The sequence below is a fragment of the Corapipo altera genome, unplaced genomic scaffold (genome assembly GCF_003945725.1).
Source record: "Corapipo altera isolate COAL_440 unplaced genomic scaffold, ASM394572v1 0, whole genome shotgun sequence".
In the NCBI taxonomy this organism is placed as follows: domain Eukaryota; kingdom Metazoa; phylum Chordata; class Aves; order Passeriformes; family Pipridae; genus Corapipo; species Corapipo altera.
In genome coordinates this window covers 73,381,602-73,407,109 of record NW_020884872.1, presented here as the reverse complement: position 1 = coordinate 73,407,109, position 25,508 = coordinate 73,381,602, and the positions used below count along the sequence as shown (strand labels likewise).

At 36.8% G+C, this 25,508-nt stretch overlaps 1 protein-coding gene across 2 annotated transcripts in view; it reads right to left on the bottom strand.

Moving 5' to 3' along the window:
- The window catches only part of MICU2 (mitochondrial calcium uptake 2), a 146,186-nt gene that overhangs the window by 66,688 nt on the left and 53,990 nt on the right, over positions 1-25,508 (bottom strand). For both annotated transcript variants that reach the window (XM_027652522.1, XM_027652513.1), the window contains exon 2: positions 929-1,076. In XM_027652522.1, coding sequence (XP_027508323.1) covers positions 929-1,052 — 124 coding nt within the window. In that variant the 5' untranslated portion in view covers positions 1,053-1,076. The remainder of the gene's footprint in view (positions 1-928; positions 1,077-25,508) is intronic.

Genomic DNA, 25,508 nt, shown 5'->3' with positions numbered 1-25,508 from the left:
CAGAGCATCCCAGGGTATGAATGGCTTTTGCTAAACAACCTGCTCTCTGGTTGGTATGTGCAGATTGCAGCAAACAATTACTAAAGCTAAGATTTCTCCCTCTTTCCCTCAGCAAATTTACTAATAGAGTATTTGTCCTCTAAGTGACAATCCTCTCTAGAACTTGGAGAACTTAAACCTTTCTAAACAAACAAACAAACAAAATCTTGGAAAAACTGTAAACCCCAAAATTTCTGAGGAGAAAAAACCCCCCATATATAATTTAAAAAAGATTATTATGGAAATAAGAGACAATGATAGAAGACGAAAGAAGTTTAAGGAACGGGGCAGACTTAATGAGGACAGAAAACCAGGAAAAAAGGAGGATAACAACATGTGCACTTTTTGGTTGTGTGCTGTTCCTGTCTTTTCAGAAAGCATGCTTTTAAGAGTACTTTTTAAAAAATACGCATGCAATTTTGGTTTGTTCTTAACTAGGTTTTGTACAAACCAAAGGAGATTTGAAACCAAAAACCTAGAACTGAACTCCATGCTTTATTACTCTCATTCAACTCACTCCCATCACTGTTTCTTCTAAGAAAAAAGGTCACAGAGTGGCCTTTTCACAGTACTGGTGAAGTGGATAGAAAGATAATTCATTCTATTTTCTGTGGCATGTAAGTAACTGAGGAACTACATAATGATCAGACACATAAATTATGTAGAAATGTCATCATCAAGTCACCAGATTTCTAAATCATCAGCCTTACTTTGCTTGTGAAAAGGGTAGTGGTGTCTGTGAGAATCCATATGGGCAACATTTATAAATTGGCTTCAGTTGATTTCTGTAAGACAGAGGACCTTATCCCAGTGATTTGCAAATTACATCTCCAAGGGAACCTGCAAGTTTCTTTTCCTTCACAAATACAATGATGAAAAAACAACTTACGTTCAACTTGATCAAACATTACTGAGAACAAGAAATCTCTTGGTGTCATGTAATATTCTCCTTCATATTCCAATGATGCAAAATGCATGAAGCGGTGCTTTCGAAGAGACAGTCTTTCATCCATTTCTGCATGAATGACATCTTCCCTCTGAAAAAGAAAAAAAATCCATGCAGAAAGATTGTTGCATTTGTAGACCAAAGCTGTAAATAGAAAGAATCCTATACTCAATCTTGATTAAACTCAATATTTTGTGGGTAGCCACAACAAGAGGCTACCGGGAATTAAAGCTTTTATGACACAGTCTTAATGAATGGCATGCTTATACGACATACAAAGTATTTTTTGGCTTCATTGAGAGCATGCTTTAACAACACAGCTGAGCCAAATTAATGGCTTGCTGTCACCAAAGGGTCCCTCTGCTTCCTACTTCCCTGCTCTTGGCTATATGGTCCTGTTCCTCCTTGTTTGTCAGCTCCGCTACTTGGACTCTTGCTGAGACAAATTCAGCTCACTAACTCAACTAAAAAACTAAACCCACCAAAGAGCAAATAGTATTTTTTCAGGTTAGTGACTAGCTCAGCAAAGGCTGAAATGTGCTCTGTTTTTGTGCAAATGATCCACTCCTGAAGTTAATTATGAAGTTGTGGAGCAACTCCTAAAATGGGAGAACAATGATGTTCTAGTTTAAATATGGGCCTGTCTTTGAGAGAAGTCAGAAAAATGGGAAAAGCAATGAAAACACCAACAAAAGAGCCAAAGATCATATCACTAAACCCAAAGATTCAACTAGTCAAGCAAACAGAAACCTTCCAACTCCACCCTTAAATACTGAGAGACTCAGGATCAAAATCATTCAAGTTGACAGCTCTACAAGTAGTAACAGCACTTACTGGCAGCAAGAGAGGACACAGACACAGTGAAACAGAGACGTTTACATTTTAGGATTTCAGAGATAGAAACTGACAACAGGAAACAGGAAAACAAGAAACTCTCAAAGTCAGAACACACACTGTGTGTATTTGAACATTAATTGTGGAACAACAACTATCATAATATATTATGCTTAATTATAATTCTATGAAGGTTTCAACTCGCCATTTAACCCCATGCCTGGCACCCCTGTGTTAGCATTAAGGACTTCACTGCATGATAGGATACAAGCACCTTGTGATAGTCAATTTTAGCTTCCCCTTGTAGCACCTTTATTTCCCTCAAACCTTGGGTTTCAGTGAAGGGGGAGAGGGAACCAAAAACAAGAAAAAAACCCAAATACTCACAATTAAGATTTAAAACAGTCATATTCTGATATGCAAGGAAAATGAGGGCTACTTCTAAGTATCTGAAGCCAAGATTTCCTTTGGTTTAGATAGAACCATTTCGTACCACAATCACTATCTTAAGGTTCTTACACAGTATGGGGCTTCATCATGGCCTAGAACACAAGCGCACTGCTGCTGTTCAGACCTGTGTGTTCTGGAAAACACTGCGGAAAAACAAGTCCAATGTAGCAGGAACTTTAGATTTATTCTTTTTAAAACTTTGAGGGACAAGTGACTCTGTAATTGCTTAGTTAACAAGACTTAACAAACGCTGCAAATATCAAATGAATAGCTCATAGCTGCTGGGTATTAACATGTAGCATTCTTAGTAAAATCATCTCCTTCTCAGAGTAACATGAGCAATTTTTGCCTGATGGCAAATTTAAAAAGAAAATGGAAAATTGCTTCACAGTTGTCCTTTAACTAAAATTATGGAATGAAAAGCAATCTTTCTGCACAAATACAAAATAAAAAAGTTCAGACAAGAAGTAAAAAGCTAATCCGACAATATCTTCAAACCAACTGGGTTTTCAAGTTTTTTAAGTCTTGCAGTATTTTCTGAATACTGTCTAAAGCTAAACTTGTTACTGATATCAAAGCACTGAATTTCAGCAATCCACGATTTAAACCGAAATTGATAGGTACAAATTCACGTATTAACTCTGAAGAGTGCCTTGTATTTGAAAAAGAATGCAATCCCATCAGAATTACAATCACATGTGACTGTGGATTCATCAAACCCTTTCTTTTTGTGAAACTAGAATCCCTGATTTGCAAAACAGCCTTGGGTAACTTCTTATGAAAGTCAGCTTCAAATACTAGCACAAATAAGAAAAGAAAACCTTACAGGATGAAATGTGGCAGCTGTGCCATCTCCTACTTTGTTTTAAAAGCTCTTGCAAAATTCCTGACATCCTGCCACTGTGTGAGAAACTCGGCATCTGCAAAGAGCACTCTGACCCCTCTGGACATGAGCACAAGCTCAGCTAGAACAGCTACAAACTCTTATAATATAAAAGCTGTATCCCTCCCTCTCCTTCACTGTTGTTTTCTTCACTGATACAAATGTCTCCAAGGCTTCAGCAAGCAGGGATGCCAATGACAATTGGTAAATGATGGAAATATATGGGAAGAAGTAGAGAGCTCTAAAGTTTTGAAAAAAGATTAGAAGCAAAACTCCCCTTTGTTCCAAGAAGAGATAAATGAGTGAATAACTATTCTAATCACTATTCCAAATGCCTAAACAAAGATTAAATAAAAACTGCATTTTGAAGAAAAGGCTGATTCAATCACATAAAAGTAAGATTGATCTTCTTCTGAAGTACCAATCTAAAGTGTGTATAGAAGAGCAAGCTCTCTCAACATTTCAGTATCCTTCCCACTTCAATTAAATCCTGACTAATTTCCAAGTACTTTTTCCTGAGTCATCCAAAGAGGCCTTCAGATAAAAAATATTTGACATTCCTGACATTTCTAAAAACACTGTCAAAGCTCATTTTGCTCATAAAAATGCATGTATTGGGCAAAAAGCAGAGTTTTCCTCTCTAATTGTATTCCACAAAATGACTTTCAAGTAAAGACAAGTATACTGCAGGAAACAATTATGTATTTAAGGCTGAACTTCACATATTAAGGTATCTGTAATCTAACATCTCAGCGGTTTCCAACAGTGTAAATTCAAAGCAAGCTGGATACAAAAATTCAAATTTCAGAGAGGCAATGGGTGAGAAGAATCTATTACTATTGCTCCCACAAGATTCTTGTAAGCATAATTTAAAATAACCCTGACATTGACTTGGGCTTATTTCTGTCTTTAACAGTGCCATACAAGAAGAAATCAAACCACAAAGGGCTATGTGGCATTAATGGTAAAGCTTGGGCTGAAATTCCATTCTTAACTTGTTATACTGTGTGTGGGTCCAACCAGGTCTCCAAATGCTGCGTGTTCCCACATGCTCCACAGCATCCCCACAACCAAGTGAACTGAGAAGGAAGTTTCAGCTTTAACGTGGAATTTAGTTGCCTTTATGGTTTTATGTGAAGCCTCCAATGCCAATTTCACAATGTCCATGGTAAAGCTATGATAGTTGATGGTAAATTAGAATTGAATGACATTAAAAGGGCTCTAAAAGGATTCAAGTGTTTTGCTCTGCAGTTGACATAGCATGGGATCATGGCTGACCAGACACTGGCGTCTACAAGCATTACCAAAGACTCTGGTTTCCTTCTTGGCTTGCTGCAATGCCTAAGGGTAACAACATTACTTCATAGAATTAATTTTCGAGTTGATATAATGAATCTATTTATCAGTTTCTTAATTTAAGATGCTGTTAAAGAATTCATTCAAATATTTGGCTTTGATTTTTTGGCATGAAAAATAGCAAGCTTAAGTCAAATAAAACTCTTACGTCTATTGTATCTTTGAACTTCTTTAAAAAATACATTAAACAAAAATGAAGAGTGACATAAATAAAACCTCAATAATCCTTACCTGTGGTTTTAGTAATACTCCTGATCAATGTGATGTGATTTTTGGTAACACTAATTCTTCACCCATTAAAAATCTAAGTCCTTGTGTACAAACTCAAATATTTACTGCTGATTATTAGTCTGAAATGACTTAAAATAGCACATACACTTATCTCTCCCTTCAATTTCAAATTCTGTCTTCCCCTTTCATTCATTTGACTTTTTCTCCCTTGCACAGAATTTGGTATTTTGATGTGCTTGTGGTTTCATGTTTTCCATCTTATTTTTTTATGTTTTTAAAATAGAATGCACTTTCCAGTTAATATTTCCAATATAATTTTTCTTTCTTCACTCTATTCCTTTTCATATAATCTACTTATTTTGCCTCTTTGTATCCTTTCTTCCATCATCTATAGACCTTCTTTCACTTTCCCCTTCCCTCAGGAAAAATTAAAATTAAGCTATTTTAAAATTTTTTTTTCCTTGTCTGAAAAGAGGCTTAATGTTTTTTTTTTTCTTCCTTTCTTTAATCTGGAAGAATTAACCTGCACCACTCATTTTACCTGCTACAAGAATAACTAAACCAATGTGTGGGATGTAATTAAAATCCAGTTGGTGCCAGTAGGCTCCCTGGGAGCCTAAGGTTTGGATCCATTAATTCACACTATATCTACAGAAGAATTTAGAAACTCTATATCTAATTCTGTAAGATGGATGAAAACTTTACAGTTAACTAGTGTCATTATTGTATCTCAATTTCAACTCAATCCAATTCAAAATGATCAAAATAACAGAAAATGCAACCTGACCTCAAACCCCGCTGCACATGTTAATGTACCCAGTATGCATGCTGAATGTGCAGAGGATAATGCTCAGAACTCAAGGTTTGAAAGTTTCATATGATGCAAGAATTGATAGGTAAAAAGACTTGACAAGAAATGAATTTGATAGAAATATGTGACTTAGAGGAAGCTAACATTTAAGATTGTAACATTTAAGAAAGCTTGCATATGTGCAAAAGTAGTTTGTGCTTTCACAATAAAAAAGTGAGCCTTGTATTATGCCCAGTCTTGATCAAATGCACCAGACAAAACAAACATCATGTTCAAGACATAAAATCAGAACCAAAATGTTTTCATGAAGTGAATTGATCTGTATTATATTTTTCAATGTCATATTTTCTGACCTTGCAGACCAAACTGCCAGCCTAGACATAAAGTAAGCCAGGGAAAAAAACCAGCACTGAACTCATACAAAGTTATTTCTCTGGAAATAAGTTTTAAGTATTTGAATGACTGTTTAGCAATGTGAAACTAAATAAACAACATTACTAAATATTCCAACAGTCTTGAAATGCCTAAATACGAAAAGGGTAAAAGCTTAAATATCTTCTCAGGAGCTACTTTTGAGATAGAGAAGAGACTGCCAAAATAAGGAAAAGCACAGAATGCAAAAGTCTGATATCTGGCTGCTCTTAACACTGCTGATGTAAATACTCAAAAATCAGATGAAGCCCTTTCTATGCACTAACAGCTGCCACTCCCCTTCTTTCTTTCAAATAGCTGCTCAGTCAGTTCTGCTGTGCTGATACTAATTAGTAAGGGTTATGTCTGAAACAGCAGCTGAACAGTTTACTTGTACATAAACCTCTGACGTTTTTGGTTTTAATTTTTCTCTCCCATTCTTTGTATTTCACTGAGTTCTGACTAAACTGTGCATATAGAGCAGATCTTCTACTGTTGTGAGAACCCATACAGATGGAGAATTAAATATGAGAATAATACACAAAACAGTCTCAGTTTATAAGTGGTTTTAATTTCAGCACTTAATTCTAGAAATTTCAGCCTTGGCACAGCTTGTTTTTAAACATAAGCTTGAAATGAAGTAGGAAACTACCACACTTATCCTAACAGAACATAACAAAAGCAGATAAGGTGCCCAAGCTCTAATAAGCCAGGGAATCAGTTAATTTAACAAACCATACATTTTCACATCTACTTGCAAGTTATCACACCGCCCTACTTACACATTCCCCTACTGAGGCTGACATAGCACTTGAACACACTGGTGCAGAAGTACTAAATACATACCGAGCGGCAGGGGGACCACACTGATGCCTCAAAGGCACACACCCGTAAATGTGTTCAAATGGCTTTCTGGGAAAGCTCATCACACTGTTATTGTATTTAACTGCCAGTGGACTCAAGTGAAAAATGTGTTATACCTACTTCTCACTGACCTTTTTCAGTCAATCACTGCACATTAAAGTGAAGTTAAAATGTGAAGACACAAATACATTTATGTCTAGAAGTAAGACCAGCTAGATATTTTTGAAAGATACTATGTGCAAATGAGTAAACAATACATGGTGCTTAACTATTTGCCTCTAAAATCATAGAATCATAGAACTATATAGAATGCATTGGGTTGGAAGGGACGTTAAACACCACCTAGTTTCAAACCCCCTGCCAACGAGACCAGGTTGCTCAAATGCCCATCCAACCGGGTCTTGAACACCTCCAGCGATGGGGCACCCACAACCTATATGCAACATGTGCCAGTGCCTCACCACCCTCACAGTAAAGAACTTCTTCCTAATACGCAATCTAAACCTGCCCTCTTTCACTTTGACACCATTACCCCTTGTCACATGCCCCTTTAAAAAATCCCTCTCCAGCTTTTGTGTAGCCCCCCTTTACATACTGGAAGGCTGCTTCATCGGAGAGTTGCTCCAGCCCACTGATCATCTTTGTGGCCTTCCACCGGAGTTGCTCCCGCAGGTCCATGTACATTGGAGGCCCCAGAGCTGGGTGCAGTACTCCAGGAAGAGTCTCACGAGAGAGGAACAGAGGGGCAGAAAGCAGTCCCCTGAACATGTTGGTAAAGCTTGTTTTGAATTGCCATATCTTTATTTTATCTCTCCATTCTCAATTCAAATGATGTATGGAGTGTCTCTCAGCACACCTTCTCAGGAGGAGCTGGGAAAGGCTCTAAGCCATCTGATTTTGTTTACCCTGGGCTTGCAGATCTTTAGGATTTTCAAGTTAATAGGAGTTTACCCCTTAAGCGTGTTTGTGCTGTAGAAAGAAACCATATGCCCTTTCAAATAACTTCTCGCTTTGTTTGAGTAACTCAGATAGTAGCTCTGCTTCATCTGTTCTGAACTGCCTCAAGAGATAACCCATTTATTACATGGGGTTCAGTTTTAACTGCACACCCTTCAAAATGGGACTGTGTTTGCCTGACTTTGAGAAGTGCAGCTTCAAACCGTGGGAATTTTTTCAGTCTGACTGATGCCAACTGCATGGTGCCATGTATTTACCTGATGCTTTATAGCTTTAAAAGGTTTTTACTTTTGTAGTGCTTGGTCCTGTAACAACTGTACAGACAGGGAAAAAGTTAACAGCTTTAATAGCAAGTGATTGAATGCTAGATCAGTTTTTGTTCTGAACAAGAAGACAAATTAATTCTGGATTCACTGTTTATACGAAAGAATTTAAAGGAGAAAATAAACTGTTTAATGGTAGACGCAGCAGACTGACCTAAGCAGAAGAACATAAAGGAATGCATGTTCAAAACTGAGGTTGGGAGAAGATGACAAAAAGGGGAAATGACTTTCCAATAGGCAAAGTAAGCAGAACACGCTCAAAAGAAATTTAAAGTGATGAAACACCGAGGATAAGGGAGCTAGACTTGACGCAGCAGCATGAAAGACAGTCAAGGTACATAATAAACCCCGAAGTGGTTAAGTTTTCAAGATTTCATTTTCTTTTGTAATTAAACAGATGTATCCTGTTAGCATTTAATGGTTGTGTATATTTAAGTATATCCATGTCCACGTATGAATAAGAGAGACTAGAAAGAAGATGGCTCACCTAATCTGTTTAAGGGCTGAGAAAGAAGCGGTAAATACAATGGTATGGGAATTAAGATAGTAGGGAGTTTAGTGATAATTGGAGGAGAAAAGCAAAACAAACAAACAAAAATATACCAGAATTTGTCTCTCAAGTTTTTTAAAACAGCTTCTAAGTGGCTCTGTCAATGATTACATACAATTTCAATAGTTCTGTACACCCTATGTCTGCAGCAATGTGCCAAAAGCATTCCTGAAAAGCCATTACACCAGCATGGTATCTTACAGACAGTGTATCATATGCTTCAAGGGAAACACTGGGAAAGAAACTGCCTCTCCGTCATCAGAGAAGATTGTCACTGGCGTGATTCCGAAACAACGTTTCAGAATACCAATCTTGTTTAAGCAGTATTCTTAACATGTTTGCACATCCAAAAATGTTTTAAACAGTGGTTGACGGAAGGGTGCCATCCATAAGAGGAGATGTAGAAGAGCCTTAGATTGCTTTATCGCTCCCTGAAACACACTGTGTGCCTAGTAAATCAAAATGCAAATTCTGTTAATTTTTAACCAAGGTACTTTGGACTTGCCTTGCCAGGGAATTTTCATCACAACACTGGGACAGCATTACAAGAAACACATGCAGTGCTGCAGTTGCCAACCAGGCGAACACAGCACTGATCAAAACCAACTGCGCAGCCGCTGAACCTATGGACTTAACAACTACTTTCCTACCACAGACAAAGCAGAAATATCCTGGGACTTCATCATCCTAGACTAAGAACTATGTTTCTGCATGGAAGAGTAAATACAACTCAAACTAGACACCTCCATAAGGCTTAAAAATGCTTATATGACACTATCAGAGAATTAAAAAAAAAAAAAAAAGAATCTTAAATATGCAAGATTCATGTGTGGTAACTGACACCAGTTTCTGTAAATGAGTGCTTCTAGTTAGTCAGTCTGCAAATACTTTAAAAGAAACTTGTAGTTGTTATTAATTTATCCAAATGTCAGTGTTTCCCTTTTGGAAGGCTCTGACATACAGAAAACTCAGTACAAAAATGCAATGACTGCTGGAAGAAAGTTCTGTTGGCCATTGCTCATCTGAAACAGGAGTCCTTAATTTATTCTTTATGAAAAGCAAGATCTTCAAGGTGGTGCTTTAAGGCTCTTGTTTTAATTCACACATGTATTTAGTAGTATTAGAGGTCACTGTACATTATACCAGTGAACATACCAGTTGCAATGTTAGGATGGCTTTATAGAGCAAAGTGGCATAAAAACATTTATTGCTAAAGGAATTAGGAATTTTATAGTTCGTGGTTTGTTAGGGTTTTTCCAAAATAAAAAACAAACAAACAAAAATACCCAAACCCACAACAAAAATTAAATGAAAACACCACAAAATAGAAGAGGTCATTCAACTACACAAGGATTTGTTACAAATATTCTGAAATCAAAAACAAACAAAAAAATCACTGTTCAAAATAAAGAAGTGCCCAAACAGTAGGCAATACTCAAAACATACTATTCCCTTAAGGAAAAAAAATAAAATCTAAGAATCCTAGATGTGGCAGATTGCTGGAAAGACAGGAAAACCATGTTCAGAAAGTGGTAAAATTCCTTTCTGTGATAATGTGACCATTACAGAGCTAATCACATTACTCTTCCCCCAGAAGCTTGAAAACTTCCTTGGGGTGTGTGTGTGTGTCTGTGTGTGTGTAAATTATAACAAAATCTTCTAAGATAAAGACACATACAAACTAGAAAAAAAAAAAAAAGAAAAGAGAAAAAGACATATATGCTCCAGGTTCCAACCAAGTTGAAAACAAAAGAAACTTAACTGAATGTCAGGGTATAGTTTTTACTCAACGAAAAGTCTATCAGATTTTAATCCCCATTATATTATTAGCTATGTTACACCAAGATATCTTCTCAGTTCTCAGAGAGCCTGGTACTTAAAAAGGTGCCATAAGTGATGGGGAGTTAACTGATTAGGTTGCCATAGAAAAGACTACCACCACCAACCCTCCCAACTCATTCAACAGCATCTGGGAAGTGTGAAATTCTTCACTTTATTTCAGTGAAGTAACACTATTAGTTAAAACTTTCACAATGGCAAATTAATCAGAGAGTAACAACACATAGAGGAAAGAAAATAAATTGCCTTAAAGCTTTCCTTTCTGTCTTTTTTTTCTTTTCTCTTTATTTATTAAATGGTTTGTCACACAGATGAAAAATGGCTAACAAGTTAAGCTCTTTAGAAGAGTGGTCAGAGCTATGCTCAGAGGATTTAGCATGTCCCAGGAGGTACTGAAACAAATATCCATATGTCCTGTAAGATTAATACAACAATAACAACAAAGTCACTGCAAGCACAAGAAATGTTTATACTGTAATTAAGTTGTAAAATTATATTTATTTCTCCATAAAGCTGCTGACTTCCCTTCTAAACAAATGATTTGTTTTCTGTAGGAGTCACTGATCTTGTGACAATGTCATGTGTAAAACTTGAATGTCCTAAAACACACTATATTTTCCAATGACCAGGCATATTTTTCATAGACTTGTTTATTTTTTTAAACTTTCTCTATGCAGAATTTTTCTTCTAAAGCATTTCCATTTGACACAGAAATTACACATGGAAATATTGGATGAAAAGAAACAGCTAAAACAGACCTGGTGTGCAACTTTGTTCAGAAAAGTAGAAACCACAGTGAAAGTTTTATCTAAGTTCTGATATTCCCACTTACTAATTAAACATTTTCATCAATATTAATTTCTAAAAAAATCACAACTGAAAATATTTGAAGCAAGAATTCAGAAATCTAGAATTTCCCTTATTCAAATGTCTTACTACCTCTAAATGGGACATAAGGAGATGACTGTTCAGAATGTGAGATTTACATCAGAGAAATTCAAAAGATCCCTTTTCCATTCAGTCTGTTCAATAAGAGTTATTCTAAAAGTTGAATTCAATATGAAACTCAGGGAATAAAGTAACACTGACAAATATTTATTTTAATTGAAGCTATTAGAGAGTGTAAAACCAGTGTATTCCTGATTACAGCAGAGTTGCAATGACCCTTCATTTTTTACCAGTGTTTATAAATTCCATTCTCTAATTTTGCACTTTTCTTCTATAATGAAAGTTCAAGTATGTTTTCTCAATCCTCCCTTCAAAGCCCATCACTGCTGCACCTTCAGTGAGACTGCAAGGTCACAACACAGCACTACAATTTTCTTCTCTGCAGCATCTGAATCTAGGAAAACCCCGTACCTGGTAGGTCATTCACTTCTCTGTGCTACATTCCTCTGTACCAGAGATAAAGTTGTTTTCAGCCATCCTGGCTGCACCTTAAACATCTTTTGCAGAGGTTGTAGTACCATTTAAGCAGGTCATCAAGTATCTGCTGATTTTCTTCTTCAAGACCTAGGTGGTTATCAGTGTTGCTTCATTTATCAAATCTGTCATATTCTTGGAAGCAGATTGTGCTATTAGTACAAACCGTAACATTTCTTTGGGAGGTTTAAAACTCCATCTCTTCTCCTCCTCTTCAAAGTTTTTAAGACTATCTCAGACTTCTTTTGCGAAATAGTTTGACTATGGCATTTAATTCAAGAAGGATGAAATTGTGTAAAACCCAGATGGAGTCAAATGAATGCTTTGCCCAAGCCTTTTCTCTCAATAAATGAACAACTTCTCAGACATCTTAAGACTTCAGGCACATGTATATCTTTCAAAGACAAACTGCCAATTTGTAAAAGTTTACAGTAGTAACTAAAAATAATGCAAGTTAGTTTTCCCCTGTCCTGCTGGAGAAGATTCACTAGCCACCACTATAATTTAATGGTTTGAAAGCACAAATTGATGACTTCATTTCTAGCTAGTACTAACCATCAACCACAAAAAACAGATTCATTCTGGATTTGTAGCACTGAAGTCAGTGGAGAGACAGTAGAAACTAGTTGCAGAGTTGTTCTCACTGTGCTTAGGAAACACCTTGTTCATTTTAAAAGTCAGTGAAAGAGAAATGCACACACTACTGCATCTAGGACATGGGCTCCATAAAGCTCAAATTCTCCTTGCCTTCATGTGCATTTAGGCAGGTAGCCTTTGGGGAACATCTGCAGCGAAAAATGGGGTCCCAGGGCACCCCTTACTGCAAAGAGACATATTTATTTAAAGTAGTTACACAGATGCCCTGCTTCTAACTGCAGAAAAGGTGTCCTAGTACCCCTTTGTCAAAGGCTCTGTAGTGCTCCACAGCCTTGACTTGCCAGCAGATTTCAAAAGCATTTCCATTCAGAAAAACAAATAAATGCACACATACACTGTAATACTTAAGCTCATGCTCAGAGCTGAACTCATGCATGTGTCTAGTCCTGTCTTGAAAGTATTTAGAAAACATTTAAATATCTTCCTGAATGAGGTCAGAGGTGGTCTCAGAAGAATGGAGGAATGACTGTGCTGGGTCAGACCAAAGGTCCACCTCATCCAACACTCTTTCCTTTTGGTCTGTGGCTGCAAGGTTAGAGCAGCTGAATGTGTCTGACATACTTAAAATCTAATAGCAGTGCATCTGCATCAATTCAAGCACTGGTCATAAGCAAATGCTTAGGAAGGAATAAAAATATTCTCTCAGTATTAATCTATTTTGAGTTCAGGGACATCCTGAGCTGGATGTGATTTCCATGTATTTAACAACCCTTGGTTATATCACTTTCTGGCACTTATCCAGCACCTCCTTGAGTCCATGAAAACTTCTAGTTACTCTAATGACTTTTGGCATGGAGTTTCACACATCTATTGCCTATTCTGAAGAACTGCACAATGGATAATAGACCCTGGGAATGTCAAGGTCATGTCAAATTATATGCTAGTTTTGTGACTGAGGCAAACTTAAATATAATTGATTATTTTTCTCTGCAGCATAGATGTTTAACACACATCAGTCTCACAGTAGAGGTGAAAAAAGTTCTTAAGTGCAGTTTCCATATCAATTCATAAACTGCACTAAATAATAAGATGACATCACCACAATCTTTTTCATTAATGACTTATCCAGGGACATAAAACTTTACTTCTAGGAGAAAATGCTATTTCTTTATTCCACTAACCAGTGCTTTAAAAATTCTTTTACAGGCCACTTCTTAAGTAGTTTCTTATCCGTTTTAATAAACATTACTTAATAGCTCTGCACACTGCCAAAATCCATTATCTTAAGCTGTAAATCGATATCTGGAAAAAATGCTTTAACTTCAACCTGAATATAAGCATTGTGCTTGTTATACACTTTGTTTTCTGCAAAAATGCAGCTGCACATTTCAAATTAAACTGTACATAGTTTTACTCACAACTGATAAAGTTTCTCACACTTCATTGATCTCATTGATCGAGCTAGAGTAGTTTTAGGATTGCCAAACTCTTTTTAAGGTAATATCTGAAGCTCTTCAGACCGGAGTCTAATGACTATGTATGCCACTCTTCTCTAGCTCCTGGAAACAATCTGAAGTTATGGTATCAAAAGTGGGTCAAAAGCATTATGGCTCAAAATCAGGTTTTATTTTATTCAGGTTTTATTATTAAAGATTAACATTTTAAAATGCATCTTTGGGATAGATTTTTTCCCCAGAATTCAAACGTTAATTGTGAGGGGTGTTAATAACAGAATATATTTCTGGTATCTAAACTGCAGGGCTCCTCAGCAGGAGACTACTTCTTCCCACTGATTCCAGCATGACCTAAAGAAAGGTTCCTCAATTAGGTATGTAAAGACATGTAAATGTAGACGAGTAAAGTTGCATGAATCTCTCACACAGTACCACTTTATGGCAAACTTCTGTAAGGTTTTGACTATCCTGTGGACTATCAGGACATACCCGCCAGGGTAACTCTGTCTAAAGGAACAGTTCTAACTCAGCATTGAGCCTGCAACAGCATGAATAGAATAGTAAGTTCCCAGAAGGGCTCAAATCTTCGTGTAGGCCAAAGATGTTTCTAATTGTGGTTAGAGCAGTGCCAAATGGCCTGGGTATGGCGTTTTGGATAGACTTTCCTTGAGGCTGAGCAGGAAAGAAGCAAAACTTGCTGTCTTTCAGTCATCAAGTTTGCTGAAAGCAAGGACCCATTTGCAAGGACTCAGAAGGCAAAGGAGACCTGCGTATAAATATCTTTGTTTTGCCTCTCCTAGATGCTTGAATTCTTTCTGTTTAAATTTACAGCTTTTAATCAAATAAAGTTGGTTTGCTCTTTTTGTGGAGCCTCTTACAGGAGATGTTCCAGACAGTTCCCTCTCAGACCATGCTTGACTTGTTTTCCCATCATTACATACCTTTAAAAATACTAAGTAATTAAAAAAAGGTATCACTGGCTTGACTTAGTTTCTGGCAATTCACAGTGTTTTTAATGACCTACTTTAAAGTGATTCTACCTATATTTAGAAATCCATACAGCAAAAGCTGCTAGTTTAAAAAACGAGGGAAAAAAACATAAGAGGAATTTTGTTTATATTAACTGTATTATAGATCCTAAAATCAAATGTGTATATATATAAAGCTACTGTAAATATGATCTGGTTGTCGAGACTGTCTTAAATATGCAGTACCAAGTTTTTCCCGTCAACAAACTATTTTACTGACAGTTCAGTAAAATAGCTGAATGTTTCAGTTCAGCTGACTAAAAGCAGATTTCTGACATGGTAGAGGAACATCTCTGGGAAGCATATTGCTCAGCCTATGGCAAAGTCACAACCAGCTTTTTACAGCAAAAGTGACACCTTGCTTATGATACCAGTGACAACATCACAGAGAACCTTCTTCATGATATATACAGTCATGAAGACAGTCTGTGTCTGTGGCAGCATTAAATACAGAAAGGCAGTATCTTTGGATTATCTTTGAGGACTGAACTGATAGTTTAGGAGCCATCACATAAATGCCCTAAACTCTGTTCTAACCATCATTTTTATTAGCAACTTGGATGATGGAAACAGAAACAAAACTGAAAGTGTTGGGTGTGTCTAGAAGCCATGATCTATAAGGTAAAACTAAGAGAAGACCTTTATACCAAAGATATCAAGGTTGCTATTTAATTTTGAAGTCCTTCACATTCTGCTTTTGCATGCTGTCAGGAGCCACCTAAATCTGCCTTGCCATAAGCAAACCAGTGTCTGTTCTATGTCATTTCACCCCAGCTGAGATGAGTGAAGAGGCACTGTCACACCCTGGTCAGATTATTGCTGACACACAAGCCCTCCCAAGATTTCTTTTACCATGCACACCCATGCTGTTACCTATTAGATTCCGGTGGTCTGGAAGTCACTGGGAGCTGACAAGAAAGAGTCGTCAGCCCTTCACACAAATACAATACTATCAAGGGCTCAGTGACTGGCTTTAATGAGAAGCTACCTTCCAACTTGCACTAAATTGCCATTCAGAGGTAACAGCAGAAGCAGCACTACCATTCACACTTTCATTCTGCTGTCTACAAAGCTCCCAGGCTTCATAACTCTCCTTCTAAGCTCCTCCACTCCCTTGGTAATGTATATCTAATGTATATGGAATCTGGGCACCTCCCTGGGAGGTATTCTATTCCAGGCTCACGAGTATCTACCTAAAAAGTAGAATCACACCACCAAATACTGAGTTCTGGGCTCTGTTGCATACATCCACAGAAGTCTTGAGAAAGAAATGGCCCCAGCACATCAAATACAAAGACTACAGTAGAAGACTCATCACCTCAACTGTGTGACAATAGAGAAGAGGCAGTTGGGACCAAGTAGCTCCAGAATTTTTAAAGCAGGGTATCAAAATAGAAAAGGTTTCCCAGGGAAGTGAACAAATTACCCCAGGTTTGACAACTTCCTTTCTCAAACCTCAGTCCAGTGACCCACTGCATTTGCTTAGATCCACAGATGCAGATAGCTAAGCTCAAATCTGTGGAGCAATTTTCTCTACGGGACTGAAGTCTATGGAGTTATTGCTCATATATTCACATGCTGTCTTACTGCTCCTGCAACAGCTAGCTAGGCATTAAGAGATAAGCATCCCACCCAGCCAAGTGCTGAATCCTGAAAAAATGGGAGTTTTATCACTCAAAATAGTTTAATTGCTTTAGCATATTTTTCATGTTAACTATAATTTTACCACTTACATAAACCCTAAATGCCATATTTTTTAATATGCTAGGCTTTCTCTCTCCAATTCTTTTAATGGAATAACCAGCACTGACAAAACAGCAAATGCTCTAAAGCATTTCCAAACCTCTGGCAAACTGTGCAAGTGCATCATTATCCTGAAGTGGCATTACAGAAGCGCTAAAGGGGCAGCCCTAACTTCTAGTTGCAGAACTCTGAAATACAGAAAAGCACTGGCAGAATGAACACAGTATTCCTAAAATACAGCATGAAGAATTTGAGTGCTCCCCAATGTACTTAAAACCAGTCTTAGCAGACAAACAAGCATAATTTATAGATAAAAACTATGTGCCCCTTCTTTGCCTCCCTAGTTACAAGCCATAATAAGTCTGAAAACTATGATTATGCAAGTTGCAAACCTTTAAGAGGAGAGGGAAGTAAGACAGTTTAACCTGCCTGCCTTCAAATTTAAAAACCTCAGTCACAGATTTATCTCTGTTTATCATTCCCTTTAATTCTCTTCATGAAGTCTATAGAATTTATGTATATTTTGTATTCCAACAGACTTTCTGAAACAATAATTTATCCCAGATCCTTATCACTTTCAATATGCAGTTCTAAGTTGTCCATTTCTATTTCCCTGTTTTTAAGATTACTCCCAATTTTTAATCTTGCACAGAGAAAAGGACATAGGTATCTGTTTTACTAGATGATCTTCCCTAATCTTTTACACTTAAAATATTCATCTTTGTTACTGCTTTTGCACTCTTTCCCAGACAATATATTTCTTGTGTGGCATGGTGACCAATACTATATACAGTATTCCAGATGGAGCCTAACACTCCTGTAACTGTATCACCTCTTATTTTGTATTTTATCCCTCTGATACAACCTAGTAACTTACTTTCTTGCAGCTGTGCATAAGCCTCACGGTTTCAATGATTTTTCCACAATAACCTTCAAATCCTTTTCCTAGTCAGTGTGCTGAATGATTGTTCCATTGCAGCACACACTGCGTTTCCTTTAGTTTCTTGCTCCCAGACTAATTATTTTACATTTTTCCACAGTGAACCGCATTTGCCAGCTGCTGGCCCAGTCGCCCAAACAGTTCTAAATCCTTTTATATCTGATTGTATTGCTCCTAATTCACTGTTCAGAATTTTACTACAAAAATGGTGGTGGGGAGGATAAATCTCTGTGCACAAATATACATGACTTATATGGGGGCCATATGCATGTGATCAGTATAATTAATCATATGGTTTTGCAATCTATCAGGCAGCTTTGCCCACCTCACTTGCATTTTTCCAATAATCCATCTCTGCTGGGACTACTTCGATCACTCCACACTTCTGAGCAGCTTCATACAGCTGCCATGAAAAAAAACTGCCACAAAAAACCCTTTTACTTTCCCAATGTAATCCTGCCACTTCAAATCACACTTACCTGAAGTTCAATATTCAGTCTTAATAGCCAGAAACATTATGTCTGGGATCTGGGACAGGTTCATGGCTTCTTTCTCTGAATCCTTGAGGATGGAGGTGGGAACTAGGTTCACTAAACATTCACAAACTCTACCTAAGCATACAGTAAACAGCTGTTTCCAGATTCTATATGCAAGAAAACTATCAGTACTTCAAATAATACCACTGTGTGTCGCAAGACAATTTTTAGTAATATTTCAAATATTTTAGTTTTCCTTCCTAATTATACTACTGATGTAATGTTAAAGGAGTCTCTGCTCATCTCATGCCAACAGCAACTCAGGACACTGATGATTCAGTGTGCAAATGAGAAGAGGGTAGATAAATCATAAACCGCTACCACTCACACAGTCTGGTCTTTCTGTACACTTTCTCCTTCTTTAAAAGAAGTCCTAAATCACCACTTCCTCATGAATTTTTAAACTCTGGAAGCTTGATGCAGAATTTTGGATTGTATTAGTGCAACAAATATTTCCATTTCAAAGCTTGTGGAGTTACAACTCATAGTTTAAAAGATACCTTACCACCTCAATGGGCAAATTACTGAACTCACCTAGTTACTGAAAGCCTCCAGCATCACTATCTAAACAAGTTTTCCTTTCAGTGTGAAAGAACAAAGTCGAAGACATGTTTTAAAGAACCATAAATTGTATGTCTGCAATGACATGAATGTGGTATTAAAAGAAAATTATCTTAAAAGAATAAATACTAGCTAAATCTAAAACCTGTTATAAACTTTTACTGATTTGCTGACAAAAATGGTGTGGGACATGAACTAGCTTTGAAGACTGCATGCAGTGGAGCATTGCATTTGTCAACATGCTAGTTCTGCCTACACTACAGAAATGATGCAGAATAATCATCAACTCCCAAACTAAATGTGCTCTGCTTTTTATTTCTAAAAATTTGAAATGGCAGCCCATGCTTAAACAGACTGAAATAAAATGACTTTAACGTTTTTAGTTTAATTATTACTTCTAGATTCTGCCAGAAATTCATTAAGGCTACAAAATCTGACTATAACTCTTGTCAATTGTCTGATATTGATGAAGCAGTATTCTCCTGCATTTTTATTAATTTCAAGTAGGTTTTGGTTAGTTGGTTTTTAGGGGTTCTTTTTGGTTGATTTGTTTGTGGTTTTGTTGTTTTGGTTTTTTTTTTTTAACACAGGAAAATATGAACCAATACTTCAATGTTTTATTAGAAAACATTAAATATAAGTTATCTTCAAACAGAAGAAGATTCAACCAATAACAGAGTTGTCCATTGACTGGTTGACTTCTCCTTTTCACTCTCTCTCAGGTTACAGACTGCAAAGACCATTTCATCTGGCAGGGGCACTGAAGGGTTCCAATACTGTTACTTTTTTGACTACTTCTGGTGTTAAATTAAAGTGCAAGAATTCCCAAAAAGGAGTTGAAAGCCATACTGAAGCAGAAGTCTCACTAGAGAAAGATAGATATAAATTCATTTCTCAGAAAATTAAATATAAGGAAAGGAGATACAGTCAGTATCTTCTGGCCACTGTAGCAGACAAGAATAAATTATTTTGTTTGAAATTAAATTTTTCTTTCAATGTCAAACAAGATCGAAGCAAGGTCATATGGGAAGAAAGACAGGTCACTAGCTCAAAATCCCCAGAAGGCTGTTCACAGCTCACTGTCCACATGCTTGTGACAAATGCCCAGATCCAGACTAAAAAGTGAGAACTCAGTTACCTTAGAGTCCTCCTGGCTGCAGTAGAGAATGATGGATGTCTTACTCCTCCTACTATTTGGATGCCTGACATTTGATTTATCCTTTGACAAATCTATGTCTTCCTTAACTCTTTCCTAACCAGGTGTAGTGAGAAATGAGGCACAGTACAAAAGTTGGCAATAAAAATCATACATAACCTATGGCTCACATGAGTAACTCCAACGGCCTGGAAAAGGTAGGAAATCCTTGTTGAGGAAAATAAAAATATCAAGCACTATCATTTTGTTGCCATAATTCAGGAAAAAGAATAGACGACATCTAACATCCAGGTCACAGCAACCACAGCAGTTGTAGCTCTGCACATAGGGAAGAAAATGGGAATGCCTATTCCAACCTGCTCCTGCATTAAAAACTAGTTTTGCTTTTCTCTATGGAAGTGTAAATTGAGGATGCATCCTAGAAGCAAGCACTAGTCAATTATAGATAAATCTGGTTAAACCTGAAAGGAATTGTATCAGGAATTGACACTGTCCTCTACTTTTCTAATCTCCAACTTATAAGAAACACCAGAAAATCCTGCACTAACTCCTACTTTCATTATCCAGAGAAAAAGAGTTTTGATTTTTCTATTTTTTTTGTTTTAAACTTATATTGAGGTCATATACATGCTGTATTCTCTGAAAGTCTAAAATAAATATAGAAAAACTATATGTTGACCTCTATGATTATTTTGGTTAAAACTAAATAGTAGGTCTTTCTCTCTTTTGTAATTAAGATGCTTGATCATGAATATAACCTATGTCTGACTAAAAGGCTGCCTTCATTTTCATTATTTTACACTGGAACTCAGAGTAAACACAACACTATCAAGGCAATCAGCTGTGATTCCAAGCAATGTGCTGGAAGACTTAAATGTTCCATTTCTGACCACATAGTTGGAAGTGTGAGCATGACCCATCATACAACTGTAAAAACACATTTCAGCAGAACATGCAGATGATGACTGTCCTTCCAAAACTGAACATATCAGTGGACTGACATAGTTACAGCCTGCCATCACTGCACCCTGCTGAGCACTACCTCTGCAGGGACCTGGGCAATGAAAGGAAGAGAAACCCACTGAGAGATGGGTGGTACCACTGCTCACTGTCCCACGAGAGTTATCCCTGCCTTAGCTGTAGCAGAACCCACGCATGCTCCAGACACTGGGTTGCACCAGTCATCTCACACTGTCTTTTTGTAACTATGAACAAAGGAGCAGTACAGATTTCCAACTTCTTGACTGACTGACTGAAGGGGTTTTTCAGGTCCGGTTATTGGGCGAGAGTGCTGCGGTGCTATTCACAAATGCAGTGAAAACATTCTGCTGTTACACCTATGTCACTATCAAAAAAGATGCACTTACAGCTTTTCTGGTAAAGAATCAACTGCTTTAAATAGGATGCTGTTGAAAGCAAAATAACTGGCTTTTAAACACCTCACTTGCCAGGGCATTAGCTTCTACCAAGCCCCTGAAAGTATACCCACCTTCACTGGAGTATTGGAACATGTTCACTGGAGATTATGTATTAGGACGTACCATAATGATTATTGTGAAGAGCGTATTTTGCTTTTTAGCTCATCTTTGACAATGACAATGCATATTCTAGTTTCAATATGACAGACTGCATACTGCAGAAAGCATGCCTTCCTTCAAAGTCCCAAGGGACAAAGCTGAGACTGACATTCTCATTGTGTTTAAATTCCTTTCTGTAGCCAGAAACGGGTGAAAAACTAGATAGGAATTCATTCTGTGTTTAGTGTAATACTTTGCAAGCACACTTTTGTCTTAAAAACCAAAAACTCCACAAAGAGCCAAATGAGAACAGTTATATTAGATTGGGGTAGCAGGGGAGGAGGGGAGAGGCGGTATCTCCATATACGTCTTTTCCACCTTCTGAAGCATTTCTAGCAAAAGTAGAAAAATAAGAAAAATTAAACAGTGCAGAGAAATAGAAAAACTAGGAACATTAATTAATAGGATTGGAAAGGACCTCTAAGGTCTTTGCTTATCTTTTTTACGAACTACTAGGTACATCTGAAGAAAACATGGGCAACAGGGTGAGTTTACATGTGTTCAAAGCACAATTATCTTGTCTGATCAAGCCTAGGGCTCCTGGGGACTTCATAACAAAAAAATCATCTGAGTCATTATTGGACTTGCACTCTCTCTAGTTCCTTTGATCAGCAATCACATAGTTATCACCCACACTTACATGTTCAGCATTCAGAAATTAATTTAAATGACTAAAAGAGACCACCCATTCTTGCAGATTTATGCTTTCAGAAAATCTAGAAAAATTAAAGATAAGCAGAGAATTGCTTATGTTTATATTTGGATACTTTCTTCACAGTCATAGAAGATACAAACGAATGTCATAGTTTCTGCATTATCTATGGAAAAGATGCTCTGACTCTTCAGCCGAAAAGACAGAATTGGTGTTATACCACATCTTTTGCAATAAATTGCTATTTAAAGTGCAATAAGCATTTCACTGTTCAGACACATTAACAAGCCATGGCACTATAGCTTTCAAACTTCATTTGAAAGAACTTTATATCGAGAAGTAAGTAATACTTCACCAACACTAATAGTATCAGAACTTGAAAATAAATCTCAGATAACCCTCACAATAGGTGGTATAAGAAGCGATTTGGGTAAAGCAAACACTCCGAGGAGGAAAGAAAGATCAACCACAGGAAGTGGTATCAGGGGACATTTTCAGACAGACATGTGCTACAATACGTCCCTCTGCATGAACACAGAGCCTATGGCAGTGCTAGAGAGTGAGATATTTTAACAGAAAAGATTGAGCTGTATATTCTGAATTTGTTGGTATCAAGGTAGAACATTTAAATGCTGAATTAACTCAATTAACATAGTACTGAAGGGCCTGACTTGACACATGTCTACCACAAGTGGTAGTAGGACCATTTGAATTGTGTAGCTGAAGCTTTTTCACACTGGCAGCTGTGACCCATCAACAAATCAGGATAAGTACAGGTGAATGAGTTTGCAGTTCTGAATTTGAAGGTTAGGATGCTAATGGGATGAAGTAACAAGTCCCTCCAGCAGATGTATGCAGAGCAGTATAAAGCGAGAGATTCCTCCTAAAGCCACTGGTATCTGAGTTTTCATTGGTATGAATTTTAGGCACCTTTCATGTCATGAAGTACATATTATAAGACACGGGTAAGTAATTACTTCAATATTTTCATGCAGCAAAAAAAGGAAAGCAAACATTTCTCATACATAGCAACAACAAAGAATTTCACTCAGGAGAAGTAACAGCAGACTGTTTGTGATAGATACAACCTCAAGCATGAGTGCTGAGAATATGAAAATCAGTTTTGCTGAGTTTTGTGAACAGTACTTTGAAAGCACACATATCAGACATTGGAGAGATTCTGCTACATCGTCAGTTATATATTATGTCTATCTAAGAACAGTTTCTTTATTAAATTGTTATGCAACCAAAGCAAAACTGCATAAATTTTGTTAGCAAAGAGTTAAGTCTTCAAATGCAAAACTTACAATGCAGTTACAATGCAGAAAGTCTGAAAAAAGCAAGCAAAATCTGGAAATAAATGTGAAGCCATTTTTCTCTGAGCATCTGCTAGCTAGAAGAGCTGAGATCCTGTCTCAAAACATGGTCCACTCTGGAAAGACAAGAAGATCAAAGTTCCTTTTGACACAATTACACCCAGGCTTGTTAAAAAGGACTCGGGAAGAAGCAGCACATCTCACAGGTACTGTCTCCCTTAAATGAACTCAATACATTTTTAATTTCCTGCAAGTGGAAAAAAAATTACTAAAAAAATCCATTCTGATGGACACATAGCAATGGTCCCTGCCTCTAAAGAATACAGGAAACTAAGTTAAGTATGAGTGAAGAACAATAGCTATTTTTCAAACACATTATGAAAGGAAAATAGGCAGATAAAGACCCAGCTTGGAAAATTAAAAACAAATTTAAAAAATCAGACGTGCCTGACAGACACCACTGTGCTCCAACAGATTAATATCCTTTCCTCCCTTCCTTGCAAATAATTTTATACCTGGGAATGGTTAGCACTATTTTCACACTACTTAAAAGAATAATGTGAACACTATGCTCTAACAGAATAAAAACTTACTAAACTACAGAACCTGGCAATTAATCAACTGCATATGCAATATATTCTTTGGTAAAACAGAGAAAAAAATATTTTGCTTGTCATCAACAGTAAAGTGAATTTCCACACTGATGAATCACTTCCCAACTTCAATATTGAAAGTTGGCTTTCTGAATGTCTGATAGGAATTATTTAATTTAAATATTGAAGTGTAAACTTGACACTGCTCTAACTTGAAAAAGAAAATGTGTCAACTTTAATGATATGGTACACTCCTAGAAACTAAAAATCTCTAAGAACTGGGACAAAATGCACCTCACCACAGCAGAGGCTATTTCATAATTTGACATTTCAGAACAGCAGCTTGTGAGAAGTGGATGTGAACTTTCTACAAATATAGCATCTCACTTAAAATGAACTAAAATAGGACACCGATTAAAGTCTATTTCTTTAAGTATATTTGTGATTTAGTTCATCTTAGCAGGAATAATCTAAAGACCAGAAGTCAACTGCAAGCCCACACAACTGGTTCTTGAAAGACAAATTTCAGGAAAAAGCCACTGACGTGTCTTTATAATTCCCTCAAATTACTAATGGGATATTGTAGCTTCCCTTATTTTCAGTACCCTGCAGCAACACAGTTACTTTCAAAGAAAGTTTACTTAATTATTCTGAGTTACATGGCAAATTAAAAACATACAAGATCCCTCTGCTAAGAGTAATTTTTAAAATATCAAAGCACATTTTCAAACATGCACACTTTATTTTCGCACAAAGGGAATGAAGCTGCACATCACATATAACCTCCCCTCCCTCAGAAGCATTGTTCTCCAGCACAGACCCATCAACTCGTGAACAAACTGAAACCACAACATTTGTTTTTGGACAATGAAGGTGTGTGAGATTTCTTTCTGTGGCTCAGACAAGGAGAACTGGTTTTAATCTACAATATAAAATATCCAAAATGCATGCTATAAAAGCCTTTTACTTATACTAACATTTATGTCTGTATCATGTTTTATTTTAAAATAAAGTTGTGTCAGTGAAGTCCTTTGATCCTTCTGTTATTAAGAGTTAAACTTTGCCTTGCATACATTTCAAGCATGTTATGACTACTGTGATATTGAACTACACAGGGATTATATGGGAATTATTAGAGGAAGTGTGATCTTTAAAGGAAAAGCAAATACTCAATCACCTTTGTAGAACTGATTTTTAAGGTTCAGGTGGATTTCTCTTCTTTAGACAATTTTCAGCATATTGATCTTGACTTAGATTCACAGAAATGATCTGGTAAAACAAACTTTTCTTAAAGTTAGTTAAGACTGAGGTACAGTGAAAGTGCATTGCAGACTTATCTATCCAACAAAAAATTATGCAGCATAACTAAAGGGAATATCAACATACAAATCTGTAAAATGAAGGATTTTACATTTGGCTTATAGTCACAATTATTCTAG